The sequence below is a fragment of the Cynoglossus semilaevis genome, chromosome Z (genome assembly GCF_000523025.1).
Source record: "Cynoglossus semilaevis isolate Cse_v1.0 chromosome Z, Cse_v1.0, whole genome shotgun sequence".
Taxonomy (NCBI): domain Eukaryota; kingdom Metazoa; phylum Chordata; class Actinopteri; order Pleuronectiformes; family Cynoglossidae; genus Cynoglossus; species Cynoglossus semilaevis.
In genome coordinates this window covers 15,920,487-15,937,446 of record NC_024328.1, presented here as the reverse complement: position 1 = coordinate 15,937,446, position 16,960 = coordinate 15,920,487, and the positions used below count along the sequence as shown (strand labels likewise).

The following is a 16,960-nucleotide window of genomic DNA, read 5'->3' as shown; positions in this document are numbered from 1 at the left end:
AGTCCAAGTAAGTTCTTACTGGTACCCGTCACGTGTACAGTAAAACTGACTTATCTAACACCAGAAGAGTGTGAGTGTGTTTTAGTTCTCAGGAGACCACACAAACACAAGAACAGAGGAGGTGTGTTTACCTTTCTCTAGAATGTTGTACTTGAACACAGAGAAAATAATGTTCTACAGCCTTGTAATTTATCAACGAAGCACTAACAGCACTGCTGCGCAAATGCTGTAATGGCACGATTATTTTAGAAAAATTGTCGTCACATGTTTTTAAAAGCATGATTCCGAGACATTATTCTTTACGCGATGTTCTACACTCACTGCGAACAAATAATTATACATACACACAAACACACACACTTGCATACACTTGCACACATGTTGACAGGAAATTAGATATGAAAGCATGGCATGAATCAACAGGCTGTGTGTCTTTAATGGTTCTGTAATGTATAACGTATGTAAACCACATACATCAGGAATGTAAGACACCTGTACATGGTTAAATAATCGCCTGTAAAAACAATTTACATGAAACTGAAAAATAAATGTCCATAGAAGGCTTAGAAAACGGATAAATGTTTAAACCGCTGAACATCAATATTGGTTGTGAAAGGTACAATAGAAATACAGTTTTTAAATATTTCAGTGCATTTAATTTATGAGAAAACACTGTCCTCTACTGGACAAAATGTATCACTGCAAATACCTTAAGCCCAAGTTCCTCATTTTAACAAAGGATCATTATTTCTGCGATTATGTGAGCAGAAAAATAAATTATATACTATAGTAATTTAATATGCTATAAAACTATAAAAATTGCGCAATTTTATTGAAATTGATGTCATTGCGAATATACTCTAGATCAGGGGTCACCAACCTTTTTTAAACTGAGAGCTACAATACTTCAAGGGCACTAAGTAATACGAAGAGCTAGTTGTTTAATACAGACCTCCCGAACAATGTTATAATAATCAGTTCTGGGACATACAATAGCAGGCACTCTTCTTACCATCGTCATTGCACCCATTTGAATCACAGTGATCTTGATATAGACTTACTGTTATTATTATTATTGGATAACATTGTCTAATTATAGTTTTAATTTTTTTTTTACTGCACTATAGTTTTTCCAACCTGTTTTTTTTAAGGATCACTACGAATTTACATTGAATTTCTTTATCACGGTGAATTACGCTGCATAAATAGATTACACCCCAAACCTTACTCCCTACTCCCTACAGAATATTCTAAGAACTCTCTTTTGTACAATTATTGCATTTACAAAGTCAAAGTATTTATTTGGGGTAATATGTACATTCAATCATTAACCTACTCCATATGGAACTGTAATAATTTAATTTATTGTGTTTTATAACTATATTAATAGTTATAAAGCTACGTTTACGTCATGTAATATTTAACGTATTGATAGTCTTATTTCCATTACAGTACTTTTCCACATATCGGTCTTCAGATGTCCTCTTTTCAGTCCGCGGGCCCTATGTTGGTTGGATAGACCACCCGGAAGTGGGTGGTGAAGTCACCGTCAGCAGAGCAGTCACACCACCACCACCATCACTGTCTACACACTGTCTGGTCCTAATGCAGCTGCTGGGATGAAGCTCCTCACCGGGGAACCACTGAGATCATCGCCTGTCTGAGAAGAGAATCAGCCTCAGCGGACCATAACCAGTATCTTCAAAAAGCTCAGAGAAGGACTTTCAGAGGAAGATAGAGGGAAACAGAGATTTTCCGCCACCATGATGGAAGAAATGGATAGGTTTCAGGTGCCCAGCGCGGTGCAGGAGGAGGCAGAGATGCAAGCGGAGATGCAGCCGCTGGTGAGTCAGGGCTTTCAGGCGGTCATCTGGTTAAATTCCGATGTCCTGGTGTCTGCAAGTTGTGTATTGTCCTGTATTGTTGTATGTGTGTGTCAGTAGGCCAGACATGTTGTTTATTCTCCGGGACCCTGTAACCAATCCATCAGCTACTCTACCATGCTTTATGTCAGCTGACTTGATTGGAGAAACACCACGCGATTTTCTTTTGTCTTCGATCACCAGGCAGTGAAAGGATTGAAATCATAGAATTTAATTCATGATATGATAATTTACAGTAGCAGCGGTTTGGACCCTTTCCTCTGCTGTGTAATTCTAGTAATGTCCGGTGTGCGCGCTACGCAGTGAGCAGCAGCATCCGTCATGTCTGACGCCGATCCACATCCTCAGCATCCACATCCACGTTGCAGGTTGTGGTCTCATCGAGATTAGAAACACTGCGGATTTTGTTTTACGAGTAAATACTTCCCCCAAAAGTCTAATGTTCACATACATGAATTAAAGGAGAATTGACTTATAGATGACAGGGCCCTGGTCAGTACTGTCTGTAGAACAGACTCTGCTGCCTACAGACAGCACTGTTTGGCCCTTTGTCCACAGGCATCTTTACATCACCATTCATCTTACACTATTTATCCTGGGGGGACAAAGGTCATGTATGTGTGTGTTAAAGGAGAAAAGGCCAACAACAGTGTTTGGCTTACTGTTTACAAACATACAGTTCGCTGCAGTGGGGGCTATGACTGCATTTTGTATGGTCTGGTTCATGATAGTAGAGGCTTGGTATAATCATATCATACATGTCCTTTTCCCCATTCAAAACATTTACCACCCGAGGTTAAGCAAATACAGCTGAAACACTGGCTTGTAGCAGACATTTGGCTATGGTAACGATAAGGCTAGCTTGTTAAATACTGCACAGAGTTCCGTTCAGCTGAAAACCCCTGCCACAGCATGCCAACACACTGAAGTTAAGCCCCTCTTTGACAACCTCACATTATGATAAAGTTGTCTTCTGTGCTCTCTCAGCCTGGGGTAAGCTAAGCTAACGCCTAACTTTGGTCTAACTTTGCTAGGTTTTAAATGCACATTGTGTAAAATATTGAGGACTTCTAGCTGTAATTGTTGGCTAGAGCTTTTGAATAACTTTAGCATGTAGGACAACATATAGTTATCTGTTATTAAAAAAGAGGCATAGTTTTTGTTTGACTGTTTGCTGGGTAATGTTCACAACACAGCTGTCTTGTAGAGAACATCTGATCCTACTAACACAAACCAATTTAAATGTTCATGTGAGTGTTTACTTGTGAAAATGTCAGTAATTTAATATTGAAATTTTAGACTAGAATTATTGGATGTTAAATAATTTTGCTATTAAAATGATTGGAAAACTGCCAACCACTGTGGTGGATGTAGACTGTCCTGTACTGTACTTCCTGTGTCTATTTATAGATAGCAAAATAAAATTCAATGTGTTTTAATGAAAATACACATTGATGAGTTACGCCACTCACAAACAAAACGTATACAACCATCAACATTTTCTCTCTGACAGAGGTAATAAATAAAACTGGGAAATAACTCAGAGAGTGCTGAACCTCTGCCATGGCTGTTCAGTTTCCCAACAGTGTCATGACACACCCTGTCTCCCAAGGTTAACGGCCTCTCATTCATCTTCAACCGCTTTTACCAGCTAGAGCTTTCAAGTAGGAGCTGGAGCCAATCCCAGCTGACACTGGGTGAAAGGTGTGATAAATCCTGAACAGGTCACCAGTCCATGACACAGGCTTGTTCAATCAAGAAAATAGTTCCAGTCCGGAACATTTTATACAGAGTAAGAAGATTTTTTTTTTACACACCCTTTTCTAAATATGCCAGCTTTGTGGTACACATTTTAATTATTTCATCCTTAAGTTCCCCAAAATACAAAGGTCAAAATATTATCACATTCATCTTCATTTTTTACGAGATTCTTTATGGCAGACGCAGTGTAGCATCTCCACAGCATTATAATCCCATCTTCTTGTTTCATTGTCAAGAAGGAGCTCTATGGGGTTTAAGTCCAAACGTTGTCAGTGTTTCCACTGTGAATGCTTATTTATATTTTTCTCATCTGTCTATCTATATTTATATTGAACTCCAGTCTTAGTGCAGTTGTTGATTTTTCTTTTGCTAAACTTTTAGGTATCAGATGTGCTGGTTATTCATCTAGGTGGCACTTTTGGCCCAGAGGCAATGTCTCTGTCATTGGCGTGGAACCCTAGGGTTCACCTCCTGGGCAAGATCGAATCACGGTTAGGGCGGTTGGCGCCATCTGGTGGACTCACAATCCGCAGGAGGATTCAGGGGGGCTGGTGCGGTGCAGTTTGATTTGGGCGGCGGTCATGGAGACTGCTGCCTCCATAACGGATAGGTGGATGAAAATGGGTGGATGGATCAATGGATAGTTATTTATTTAGACGTTTGCTTCCTTTTTCTCCCCTGCCACTTTTCCTTGACTCCATATTTAACTTATTAAAAATATTTCTCACTATTGCCTCCTAAAAAAAGAATCATTTCAGTCTTTGCTCTTCTCCTGTTTGGTAAGCTCCATTTCTACTAAACCAGATCTGTAGATGCATCAACCAGAGTGCAGTTTATGGGAATGGACACACATGGTAGACTGTTCTCTGCAGCTCTTACTTACACTCTTATTTTCTTACTGCAGACAAAGTAAAGATTGCTATAAATTAAATTTGATCACAGCTTAAAATGTATTAAAAACCACACCTTCCGTTGTGTTGCGGAGAAATGAAGGCCTTACAACAACACCTTACATCCTTTTAGGGATTTATTCTCTGTTTATTCACATTGTCTGGACATAACACTGTTGTCAATTCTAAACATACATTAATTCATAATTTCCATTCACTATTCTGTCTGTCTGTTTCCTTTCTTATCCCCAGGACCCAGCCTCGTCCACAGCCTCAGAGGGAGACTCAGACACCAGAGAGGGAGAACCTGTCACTATCAACTACAAACCTTCACCCCTGCAGATGAAAATAGGTGAGCGAAGGTTACACATTGAGTCAACGTGTCTGTTATTGACTGTCAATGTGGAACGTTGACAAGAAATCACTGTGACTTGCAGTTTAACCTTGTTTTCTACAGACTTGTCTGGAAAAACAAATACTAAACACGCTATTAAAAAATTAACCATGGTGTTGTTTTCTTTTTTTCTCCAGTGATTTATACACCCTGTATAATAGCCACAACTATTGTTGACATATAGAGGCTCGTGCTTGCACAAATCTGATTAGCTGATTAGCTTCACATAAGAGGCAATTTGCATTATCATAATTATGAAAGAAGCTGTGCATGTTCAAATAAAAACAAACACACTTTTATTTTTATTTTTGTTAAATTGTCTGTTACTAGTTCATGTCTTGATAGGAAACTGTGTGTCTGCACATTAGTGACCTCTGGTATATTGTGAAGACAAATGGATCGCCTGATGTCATTTCCTGAAGATTTTCAGTTTGAATTACTTAGGTTTCTTTTCCTGTAAATTATTCAGCTCAATTATGTCTACAGTTTAAATGGGCTGTATGCACTGTAGACAAACCGAAGCTCTTGTGCTGAACTGCTGTGCCCTTCTCCATGTTCAGAAAAACAGAGAGAACTAGCTCGGAAGGGCTCGTTGAAGAGCAACAACGCTGTGGGGAGTCCAGTAAACCAGCAGCCCAAGAAGAACAACGTCATGGCCAGAACACGGTAAGAAGTGAGCGCTGTGTCTGAAATTGACCAATAAGATTAACCTGGTTATTGGTCTGCTGCCAACACAGTGTAGCCAAGCCCTACCAGAGACACAGCATTGTTAAACCATCTATAAAATAATCTACCAAATATGTGTAACGTGTGTCATCAGCTGCCTCCACAAGAAGTTGGACAGACTGGGTGGTCTAGTGGTAAGATGATAGGGCTACTAATGGGAGGATTGAACGTTCAAATTCCTGACTGTTGTTTGTTGAGCAGGCACCAAATTCCCTCATTCTCCAGTGTGCTCCAGTGTGAGAGAGCCAACAGCTTCTCAGAAAAAGGCTCAAATGCAGAGGGAAAATGTTGTTGTTATTGTTGCTTATATGTTGTTACTTATTCTAATGGGCCAATAATGAAAGATCTAGTTTGTAGACATTCTTGTGACAAGTTGCAGCCAACAATACAGCCTGTGGATTGGCGCAAAGGCACTATTTTCTTTTACTTCTTCATTGCTGTCTTTATCTACTCACAGTCCTCTTCTGTCCTCTGTCCACAGGTTGGTAGTTCCAAATAAAGGCTATGCCTCTTTAGATCAGAGCCCCGATGAAAAGCCACTGGTGGCCCTGGACACAGACAGGTGATCATCTTCACACACTTCACACATTTCAGCCATCTAATAATAAGCTGTCTTCTTCAGACTCAGTCGCTAATATTTTGCCAACTTGTCTGTGTTTTTGACAGTGATGACGACTTTGACATGTCCAGATACTCATCTTCAGGTTACTCCTCTGCCGAAGTGAGTTTTCTGTGGCAAAGTAAACATTTTAACTTTTAAAGTACTGCTACTTTGGATAGACAGACATGGATGGACAGACATATATATATATATATATATATATATACATATATATATATATATACCCTATGTATGCACCCTTCCCTGTGAGGTTGAATTCATAATTTCCTTCCATCATTTCTTTTTTCTTCATCTTCATCAGCAAATCAATCAGGATCTGAACATCCAGCTGCTCAAAGACGGTTACCGCCTCGACGAGATCCCTGATGACGAGGACTTGGACCTGATTCCTCCCAAGTCGGTCAATCCAACCTGCATGTGCTGCCAGGCGACCTCCTCCACCACCTGTCAGATACAGTAACTATACCTGATGCCTAACATAATACTGCCCGCGGGTCCCCTCAATCCTCATCTGCTGTGATCTGACTTTGCTTCCAGTGTGGCGACAGTGAAGCATTAGTAGAATATTGTAATGAAAGTTAAGTGCTATGATGAAAACAATGACAAAGATATTTAATATTTAATCTATAGGAGCTTTGGATTTAAAAGACAAACTAGGAGAAGGCACCGGTGTGAAAATGTTGTATTATATAAATGTATTTAAAAAGTTAAATAAAAAAGTGTTGGTTTCCTCCTATGGTAGGACGTTCACTTTCTCTGAAAGACCTCCCGGTGAACACCATAAAACACTGATGAAGAAAACATAGTCAGTTGATGAGATGTAATGTGATTTCCTTAAAATTAAAAAACAACACATAATTCTTAATCAGAGCTGTTCTGCTTTTCTGAATTCCAGGTTGCTTTTTTATGTTGGTTTTATTTTTGTATTTTAATGCATTGTTATTTTTTAACATGTTGGATAAGCGTGATTGTATGTGTTGGAGAACTGTGCACTGCGGCCCCTTAATAGCAGATATCTAATACTGAATTCATTGTACCATACATGGTGGTTATGTAGCACAGCCCAGATTGTTGCACTCTTGTTGTAGTGGACCACCATCCAAACATCAGCCTGTTTCTTAGACTTTCTGGACAAAAGTTGTCCATACTTTAAAAAAGTTAAAGTAAAAGTACAGTATCTTCATGCTATGTCTGCTTTCCATTTGCTGCCCTGTTAATGCAGCAAAGCTGGATTCTCTCTGGTTTCCTCCTGCCATCACAGGGCTCTCGCCTACTGGTCTTTTTGCAGGTACCTCCATGTTCTCTCTAAGTCGAACATATTGTTCCTACAATGGCCTGGAAACTTGTTTAAATAATTATTTGTAATATCAGCATTAATAACTTAATAACATAAAAGAACATTATCTTAAACTATCTTGTGATTTTATCGATGCAAAATCAGCATTGAGTGTAAAAACACAGCTCACAGCAGACTGCAGAGGAACTGTTTAACCCTTGTGCGGTCCTTCGCATTTTTGTACACACCGTTTGTTCTTGCAATGATTTTCATCTTGTCCCAGAATATGAGTATTAATGAATATGAGGAAAAGTTGGCATAAGTCATACAGTACAGGAACATGCACACATCCTCATGCACGCACGCACGCACACACACACAGACTCAAAGACATTGGATCAAAGAAGGCCCTTACAAGGGTTAGAACAATGTCAAATCATAGTCAGTGGCCACTTTATTACACTTTATTTATGAAAAAATAAAACATAAAATAACTCAAGGGCAAAATTATTATTCAAATCTAGTCACAAGCCAAATGTGAGGGGTTTTGCGGGCCAAAAGTGGCCATGGGCAAAGAGTTAAAGACCAATGACTTAGAAGATGAAACCAAGGAGAAAAAAAGAGAAAAGAGAGAAAACTGTCCTGATTTCTTCTATAGACCTGCTCTGATGGTAGGGACAGAGTTAAGATTAAACAACACGGAGTCAATAAACCATCTGTCCTCGTATGGATGTGTGGCAGCTTTTGTCAATGTGGACCAAAATCTGTGAGTGACTGTTTTCTCTACTTCTTTTAATCAGTAGCTGAAGAAGTGCAACAAGAGCACTACACTTGAGTAAACTGACAAATTATTATAAATTGCACAAATTTGTGTCTCGATTTTGCTCCACGGTCAAATGTTTCATGTGACACACTTCTTTATTTTAAATTTGCACCTTTTTTTTAACATATTGTACGTTTCTCTAACCCACTGAAGCCTATCCTTCTTGTGGTGCAGTGACAGTGTCTTATCTAAAACCAATTGTGTGAAAAGGGGAACTGACATATCTCTGCACACAAACCTTTCATATATTAGGCTCACGCGATTCTCTTACACTTGAGGCCAAAGGGACCGATATGAGGCTTAACATAGGATTTTACAGTAGTCAAAGTTGTGTTACTACCACCTCCCCCTCCCCCGCTTTTCCTCAACCCTTCACTTTATCTTTCATATCAGCAACAGGAGCTGGTGATACGCCCTCCTGTGTGCTGTCTACAGATGTTTAGACACAATTATCAACTATGTTTCCCTTACACATGCATGCAGAAACACGTGTATGCTGTAGACAAAGAAAAATAGAATAGGATGGCCTTGTTTGTCAGGATGCAGTTGAATGAATGAGTTTGAGCACTAGGATATTATAACATTTGTTCCTAAATCCATTATTTGTAATGGGAGTATGCCTTAATTAAAGAAAAATAAAATGCTGTAGTTCATTTCAATCTTCAGTCAATTTGTTGTTTGTTTGACTTTTTTTTTTCAAAAAATAAATTGTATTCTAAAAACTTCCAGATTGAGATGGTTTGGATATGTGCAAAGGAGGGACAGTAGTAGAAGAATGTTAGAGATGGAGCTACCAGGTAGGAGACAAAGAGGAGATATATGGATGCAGTGAGGGAGGACATGCAGATGGTTGGAATCAGAGTAGAAGATGAAGATATAGAAATCAATGATTCGCTGTGGCAACCCCTGAAAAAAGGGACAAAGCCGAAAGAAAAATAAAAGAAAGAATTCTAAAAACTTCCATTAGAGCAGGGGTTTCCAACCCCCGGTCCGGGGACTGATGCCGGACTGTAGGTCTTTTGGTGCCGGGACACAGTTAAACAATGTACTTTCGTTTTACTAATTTACTTTATCCAATTTAATTAAAAAGAATCCAGTCATATCCCTTTACTTTTTCATTACAATCTGGCAATGTTTCAAAACAACAGGTCATACAGACTCTGATTCTTTTTCATTTTATTTTGAATATTTAATGATAAGATCCTTCAATGATGGCACGGTATTACCGGTCCGCAGTAAACGGCCAATACTGATTAACCGGTCCTTATTACAAAAAAGGTTGGGCACCACTGCATTAGAGTATTGAACAGTGTTCTTGTTATGTGTGGTGTATGAAAACTAATAAAAGCAGAGCAAATAGTGCAAAGTCTGGCTCTTCTGGTGATTGATTTGATTTCTTTTGGACAATACTGCATACATACACAAGAAGCCAAAAAACAAACAAAAAAACAACCATCAACAACAGAGACCACATTTAAAAAGGAAAATAACTTTAATGTTGAAACTTTTAGAGCAGTAATTACTACACAGCGTCAGTACGTATATTGCAATAAAATGGGTTGTGCAATGACAAGTCCCTGATTATAGTACAGTAGCATAAGTAAGAAGTACGAGCTTCAATCGGAAAGGCACAAACATCTTATCACAGTTGTTTTAATGCCACAGAAGAAAAAGAAAGGACAGCACGTTGAAAATGTACGTGGTTGGTGTTGTGTTTTTTAGAAAAGTCTGTTCACTCCCTTAAAAAATACAATAAATCCTAGAGTGTGTGGGTTGTTAGTTAATTAGAACTTTCATTTGACATGTAAAAAACAATTAAAATGAAGCCCTTAAATGACAATTTGTTTAATGTAAATGAATTCTGAACTGGTGCCTGCAGCAACGATTCTCAAACAAGGTGTCAAACAAGGATTTTGTTTTGCTGCATTCAATCACTTTGGACTTTAATATACTTGACCTTTAACCATTTAGAAAACTACTGTTGCTTAACTCAGTCCTCTGCTAATAGACTGGCCGGCCTGCAGTCCAGTTTTGTCTCCTTGAAAATATCTGGTTTGTCATTAAGGGGAGAATCTGGCAGAGGCAACCATGGACTGTGAGGCAGCATTTAAGCATTTTAAAACAGCAAGTTTAGGCAACAATTATTCTGACAATGCTGCTGCAGTTCAAATGTGGTAGGAAAACAGAAAGAAAATGTCATGAAGCCTGGTTACAGTGACTGCTGCAGGTATTTACTTATTTGTTGTTGTTTTTTTACCTGAAAATTACAGCTTTGTTAATGTGACAAATATAAAAGAAACAAAAAACAAACAAAAAGGCATCAGCCTCCTGTAGTGGACAAATAAGACCTTACATCCCATTAGTAATATTATAAAAGATTGGCACAAAAATGAAAAATTGCAGCACCAAACAAATACATAAAACATGCTACATAATGGAATTAATGGATTCACTGACTAATCATGACAGTGTGCCTTTAAATGCTAGGACAGAGAGTTAACAAAAAGGACTTTGTTATGAAAATGTTGTGCTTCCACGTAACCACCAGGAGGTGTGACATAGACTCGAATGACTATGGTTCACGTTCCCTGATAATGTGTGAATGCCCAGATACAGAGTAAACACATAGTTAAGTGTGAATGTGCAGCAACTGGCACTGTTGGTTCATATAAAAGACCCTCGGTGATATCCATATGTGCTGAATATCAACATGAATAATCTGACAATGTTCATTCATTTAAGTGTTCTCCTTTTACTCATGGCTTGAAAGTGTAGAAATTTCTCTCTTCTACGAAACCGATGAAAGGCACAGACGTTGTTTTAGTTCACAGTTAGCATGATTTGACTCAACATAACTCAGTGTGGTTTTAGCCCAGAAGAGACTTTACCCTGTAATGGTTTCCTGTCTGAAAAATTCAACACAGGTTTAGTTATAGGTTATGCTCTTGCATCAGACTCAAAACTTTTTTTTTGGTGCAGTTATTGGAAAACACACTGTCGACACCTACAAGCTCACAGTATACCTGAATTACTAAGTCCACATTAATCTATTCAATAGCCAAGTTCTATAATTCTCTATATAGTAGCTTTGTCTTATTACTCTCTAATATCACATACCAACTGCATACTGATTCATTTATTTACATGATAATACTGCTTTGCTGTTCATTTGCCCTTGGACTGGCTGGATAATCTTCTGTTAAATGTTAAATATCTGCTCATGTGTGCAATAACATTCATGTAAGGACATTTCCCAAATCTCTGCGACACTTTGGCCAAGTTTGAACGTGGTGTCAACATTGGACCTGAGAGATCAAAATGTATGCATCTGTTTATGCAAAGAGGTTGAGGATTTAAAAAAGAAAAAGAAAAATGGCATTCTCAAAATATTCTTGACCTGAAACATAATAGGATTCCCTACAAGACACTGCATAGCTCTAAGTCAGTCATTATGAAAAAGCAGTGTGGTGCCTATGTCAGCAACTACATACCTCTGTTTAAAAATTGTTATAATAATTGGGTTGTGTTAACATACCAAAGCATGGTATAACAATCTGGCCTAAATTCTCTCTTGTTTTTCCCAACTTAATGTTTCTCATTATAACCAGTCATGGTTTAAGCTTCAAGGCTGGTTCTATTAAAATAAAGCAGAGCTAATGCTGTAAAATTAACCTGATTACATTAGTGGTTTCAAGTAAGAATACATAAGCGCAGACAAGTCAGGTCGGAAGATGAGGTACCAACAAAACCCTCTCACTCCCATATACGTATGTACAGTGGCTCTCTGACTGCCATAAACAAATTAAAATGTTCCGGAATCTAGAGCGACCAAAACGAGAGTGCATCTAATGATAGTGTGAACACGACAGAGAAGATAATTGGCACTGTTGTCAGTCAGTCAGTACCAGTGTTAACACCAGTTCCTGTTGGGTTCTTAGGGAGTTTCTTGTTTTGTTTTTTCACATCTTAAGACGTGAATCAATTTAGTGTTTGTGTGATATGTACAACCGTTCCACTCTGTCAGTGGATCCTTCCAAAAAACACTTTTAACAACACATTAAATAATTATAAATTTCCAAACCCCCACATCGGACTGATTGACCCTTGAAGAACGTGTAATAAATGCCAGTCGCCTCAGGAACAACAATGAGAAGCTCTGGTGTGACAAAAGTAAGGTTCACAGTAAGGTTTCTTTTTGTCGTTACATGCACTGCAGACACGCCAAACCAATAGTGGTCTGGCTGGTTGGGACGTCTGATTGGGAGTGATTTCCCTGTACGTACACCCTCCCATGGGCTACATGTGTGGGTGTGATCCTGTTTGTATATGCCACAGTTCCTACAACCTGTACCTCGGTGTACTGTATGTACATGTACAATAGGGGGGGGTGTCTCTCCTCTCACACTCCCACAGGGCTTTGTCCTCCAGAGTCAGACGAGACAGAAACAGAGCAGTGGCGTCTCTTGGCTGCGCTGGAGCCCTGAAGCATGCTGGGATGGAAGCCTGCGTGTCTGCGGGCGTGTTTCGTCAGGTGGTCACTCCTCATGAAGCACTTGTCACACATTGGACAGTTAAAACGCTTCTCGCCTGTGTGTGTGCGGTAGTGACGTGTCAACTCGTCTGACCGGGAGAACTTCTTGCCACAGTCTGGCCAAGTACACTCGAAGGGGCGTTCACCTGAGGTGGAAAACACACACATTCTTACAATTAGCTCCAACTTGAACCACAGGGTGTTTTTATATGAAGACAATACTACTGTCAGCATGCTTTTTCAAATGTCATCCAACTTTCATTGGAATACAACTGTACATTTAAAAGTATCTGAGTACAAATAGCAGTGGACGAAAGGATGGAAAGACAGAGACAGATGAGTCACTAGAACTGGATAAACAGATTTTGTTAGGCAACTGGATGTGACATTTTCTCAAAGAAGACGTTTCACCTCTCATCCAAGAGTCTTCTTCAGTTTTAAACTGAAGAAGACTCTTGGATGAGAGGTGAAACACCTTTGAGAAAATGTCATGTCCAGTTGCCTAACAGAACTCTTTAACCTTGACCATGACCTGGATGACTGAGAATCTCCATAAACATAAACAGATTTTAAAAGTCATGTCAAGCACTCATGCTATTTTAACTTCTCTGATAAAACGTAAGGACAAGAGACGTTTTCCTCTATTTTATAATTATGTTAATATTTTATTAACTTTGTCAATTACATCTGTGACACCTGAACTATTTTTTAGAGTTCCTTCAGGCTTTTGTGAATGACACACATTTTTTAATTCTTTAAAATTGAAACAAACAACACGGTTCCAAGGACCTAAACGGAAGATATCAATTTTGAAATGGTGAGAATCGAAAAACGCCTCGTGGGGAAAAGCTGCAACAGGAAATGGCCGTAACTCCCCGCTTTTGCCTCCGCCTCCTCCTGTCCTGAGGCTCCTCCCTCTCCTGCTGCACGTGCTTCACTCCACCACGTGTTTCCCTCTTGTTTACAACCCGACAGAGGGGGAGGAGGCGAGGTGGTTGGGTGGAGGTGACGTATGAGAAAGCTGAGTGGTTAGGACAAACACAGGCAGGACAACAGTGTCGCAGTGACCTACATGTTTGCTTTAGTTATTTCTGTTCTAGTTGGGGTTTTTTGTTTGTTTGTTTTGTTTATAACATACTTGCCGTTGAGATTGACCCGTTTTGTTTTTTCATTCCTTTAATCTCTGGTTCTGTCGCGGTTTTTGCCGACGTTGGTCTCTGTATTGATGCAAAGTGGGAGCGTGTGTATTGAATATTGAATGTGAAACAGTGAGACACGTGAACGAACGGTGTGACTGACTGCAGCACAGGCTGATTCGTATCCCCGACACCGACAGGTGTGTGCCGAACGGAACGAAAAACCCGCTGATATCATCTTGTCCTCTATCGGCCTGACAGATTTATCGCAACTTAACCTTAACTCAACTACACCCGCCCGATAGTTGCATCACAAACGTTGGGTGTCGTGTCACACCGTGTTCCATTCTCTGCTCAGGACTGTGCGTGTCAGGAGACAGTTAATGTCACGCCTCCGCTCCCTCACTGCGCTCTGCTTCACTCCCCTTGCCCCCTCCTTCACCTCCTCCCGCTGCTTCAGCTCCTCCACAACTTCCCCAGCAGTGGGGCGACTTCACATGATCATCTTTTTTCTCATAACCTGTTATTCATTTACAGAAACACGTGGTGTGCTACTTTAATACACCTCTAGTTCCATTTACACACACCATAAAAAAAATGTGCCTTGAATTGTAAGGACATATCTGTTGTTTTTACAACGACAGAAATTCAGAAACGTAGGGTAACAATTTATTTTTAATACTATTGCTTGTATTTGACATTGTTCTGGATACTTGTTTGCATGTTTAGTGGACATTTTCATTGATGGGTTTGGAAAATTACATTAACAGAATAATTTGGACTTCTGGACTAAAGCTGCAGCCACTAAGTACAGCAGTTGTTCAACAACTGGAGGTTACTCGGTTGCAGGCTCAGTATAACACACTACTCCCAAGAGCTGGTCAGTCAAAGACCGTCTGTAGCCCCTGTTGGGGATGACAGTGGTCAGATTGTCATATCAACTGTAGAATATCTACATTTACAACAACATTGAGATCACTGTATTTGAAGTACCTACCAAGCAGATGCTGAGCATTCCCATTTGGTATTGGTTGGATGTTGCCCTTGTGTTTGCCCCCCATTCCCCAGATGGAAGCAGTGTCACAGGTTCAAATCTACATGTTGCACCTACATAGAACTGCCAGTAGGGATTGTAATATTAATTGTTAGACCCAAATACCTCGATCTTACAACCATCGGTGTGTCAGTTTGATTCCATTAGTTTACTTGTAGTGCCCCTGGTAATGCCAGTGGGCAGAGGCAAGGGTTTTGTTATGTACAACGCATCTAACAGGTAAATTATGTTTTATTAAACGATTAATTGATTCCCAGTATCACAGCACACTATTCGATAATGAAAGTCGGTTTTAGCTGTATATTCAACGTATGAAAAGGGCGTGCATACTTCATCAAACACAGAGGTCATTCAATGCGCGTGGAATAAATGGAGTATTTGACAGTAAACGAATGCAATCACGTGGGGAAAAGGTCAAAAATCCAGCCTGAAATGAGAAAATCAGAGCAGGACAACAGCAGGGTGTTGCCCTCGCGTGTGAAATCAGATCTATAAGGGTAAATATGGCACAAGTGACGCAGAGCGGTTTCACTGTCGTCATCGGAACCGAGCCTGTTGGTTTCGTGGGCGTGTCCCACCGTCGTCACCAGCACTGTGTATTGACCCACTCACTAAGTCTCACTCACCGGTATGGACCCTGAGGTGGGCTTTCAGATGGGATGATTTGCCGTACATCTTTCCGCAGCCGTTAAACGGACAGCAGTGTCTCTTCTCTGGGGACTCTTGCCGCCTCCTCGCAGCCGAAACCCTCGCCTTATTTCGGGACTGCTGTGTTGCTACTGATGCCCGGGAGCTCCCCCTCGGCTCCGCCTTCTCTAAGGCAACGGCAGCAGCGGCGCCGGTGGTGTCACCACAGCTGGTCAGACATTTACCGGTTCCTGCTTGGCTGATGGCAGGACTGCATTTGTTCAAGTCCAGTAGAATCATCGCCACCATCAGCAAAGTCCTGTTCTCTTGGTTCTCTTTCAGCGTGTCCTCTGTTCGGCCCTGGCCCGCAGGTCGAGTGGGGACACGGTCTGCAGAGACGTCCACCTCCGACATCACTGATCCGAGCAAAAAATAACAACACAAACACAAAGAAGCAAGAATAAAGATACACAACAGTGTGTGGTCACAAAACAGTCCTGCCTGAAAACATGCGGTTAACCGTCCACACGTGTCATCTTCAACGTGACTGTTCCGTAAAGACTGCGCTTCTCCTGCTCGGGTTCCAGGGCGAATAAAAAACAAAACAAAACACACACCCTCCTCAGAAAAAGACCTTGGTCTGAAATTCCTCTCCTATTTTCCTTTGTCTCTATCCTCATGTGGCGGGTCCCTGTAGCTCTGACTTCAGATTGTGCTGTTGTCTCTGCTTATATTTCGCTGTTGTCACACATGCGTCAACTTGTCCTCTTCTGCTGCAAACACAGCAGCAGCCGCCGCTTCTCTTTTCTCTCTTTTCCTCCCCCTCTCCCTCATTCTCTCTGACTTGAACTCCAAGAAACAATTTCGCGGAATCCCGCGGTGTCATCATAACACGGGTCTGTGATTGGTTGAAAGGAAACGTGACTCATTTTTAATGAGAATGAGTGACGGCATCATTGACCAATCAAAGACAAGAAGCACACAACACTGATGATGCATTCACTTTCGCCCTGTGACTGCGACATAAGGATAGTTTTTAGTCCAGGTACTAGGTATATAGTAGAATTTGATTTCAAGCAATAGAATAACGTATGATGGATAACATTACCTTCTTGATTAATGTTGTAGTTTTTTTATAATGGCTACACAGTTAGGCATTAATCAGGAAACAAATATCTTTTAAGAAACACCACGGCAATTACCTGTTCCTGCAATATGTGAACAACACCCAGTTAAA

General features: G+C 40.3%; 2 protein-coding genes across 3 annotated transcripts; one reads left to right on the top strand and one right to left on the bottom strand.

The window, feature by feature from the left end:
• The first annotated feature begins 1,523 nt into the window (after positions 1–1,523).
• LOC103398146 (protein FAM219A) lies at positions 1,524–9,503 on the top strand. The gene is made up of 6 exons (XM_008336665.3): positions 1,524–1,844; positions 4,787–4,886; positions 5,489–5,594; positions 6,136–6,216; positions 6,321–6,375; positions 6,578–9,503. The coding sequence occupies exons 1-6, from the start codon at positions 1,764–1,766 to the stop codon at positions 6,734–6,736; spliced, it is 582 nt and encodes a 193-aa protein (XP_008334887.1). The 5' UTR covers positions 1,524–1,763; the 3' UTR covers positions 6,737–9,503.
• A 340-nt stretch (positions 9,504–9,843) lies between these two features.
• klf9 (Kruppel like factor 9) lies at positions 9,844–16,594 on the bottom strand. Of its 2 annotated transcripts, XM_025053235.1 has the most exons (3): positions 16,341–16,594; positions 15,723–16,139; positions 9,844–13,052 (listed from the first exon to the last, which is right to left on the bottom strand). In XM_025053235.1, the coding sequence occupies exons 2-3, from the start codon at positions 16,135–16,137 to the stop codon at positions 12,775–12,777; spliced, it is 693 nt and encodes a 230-aa protein (XP_024909003.1). In that variant the 5' UTR covers positions 16,138–16,139; positions 16,341–16,594; the 3' UTR covers positions 9,844–12,774. The 2 variants fall into 2 exon arrangements, with proteins under 2 accessions (XP_024909003.1, XP_008334888.1); XM_008336666.3 differs by having other exon boundaries at positions 15,723–16,592.
• Between the last annotated feature and the right edge of the window lie 366 nt (positions 16,595–16,960).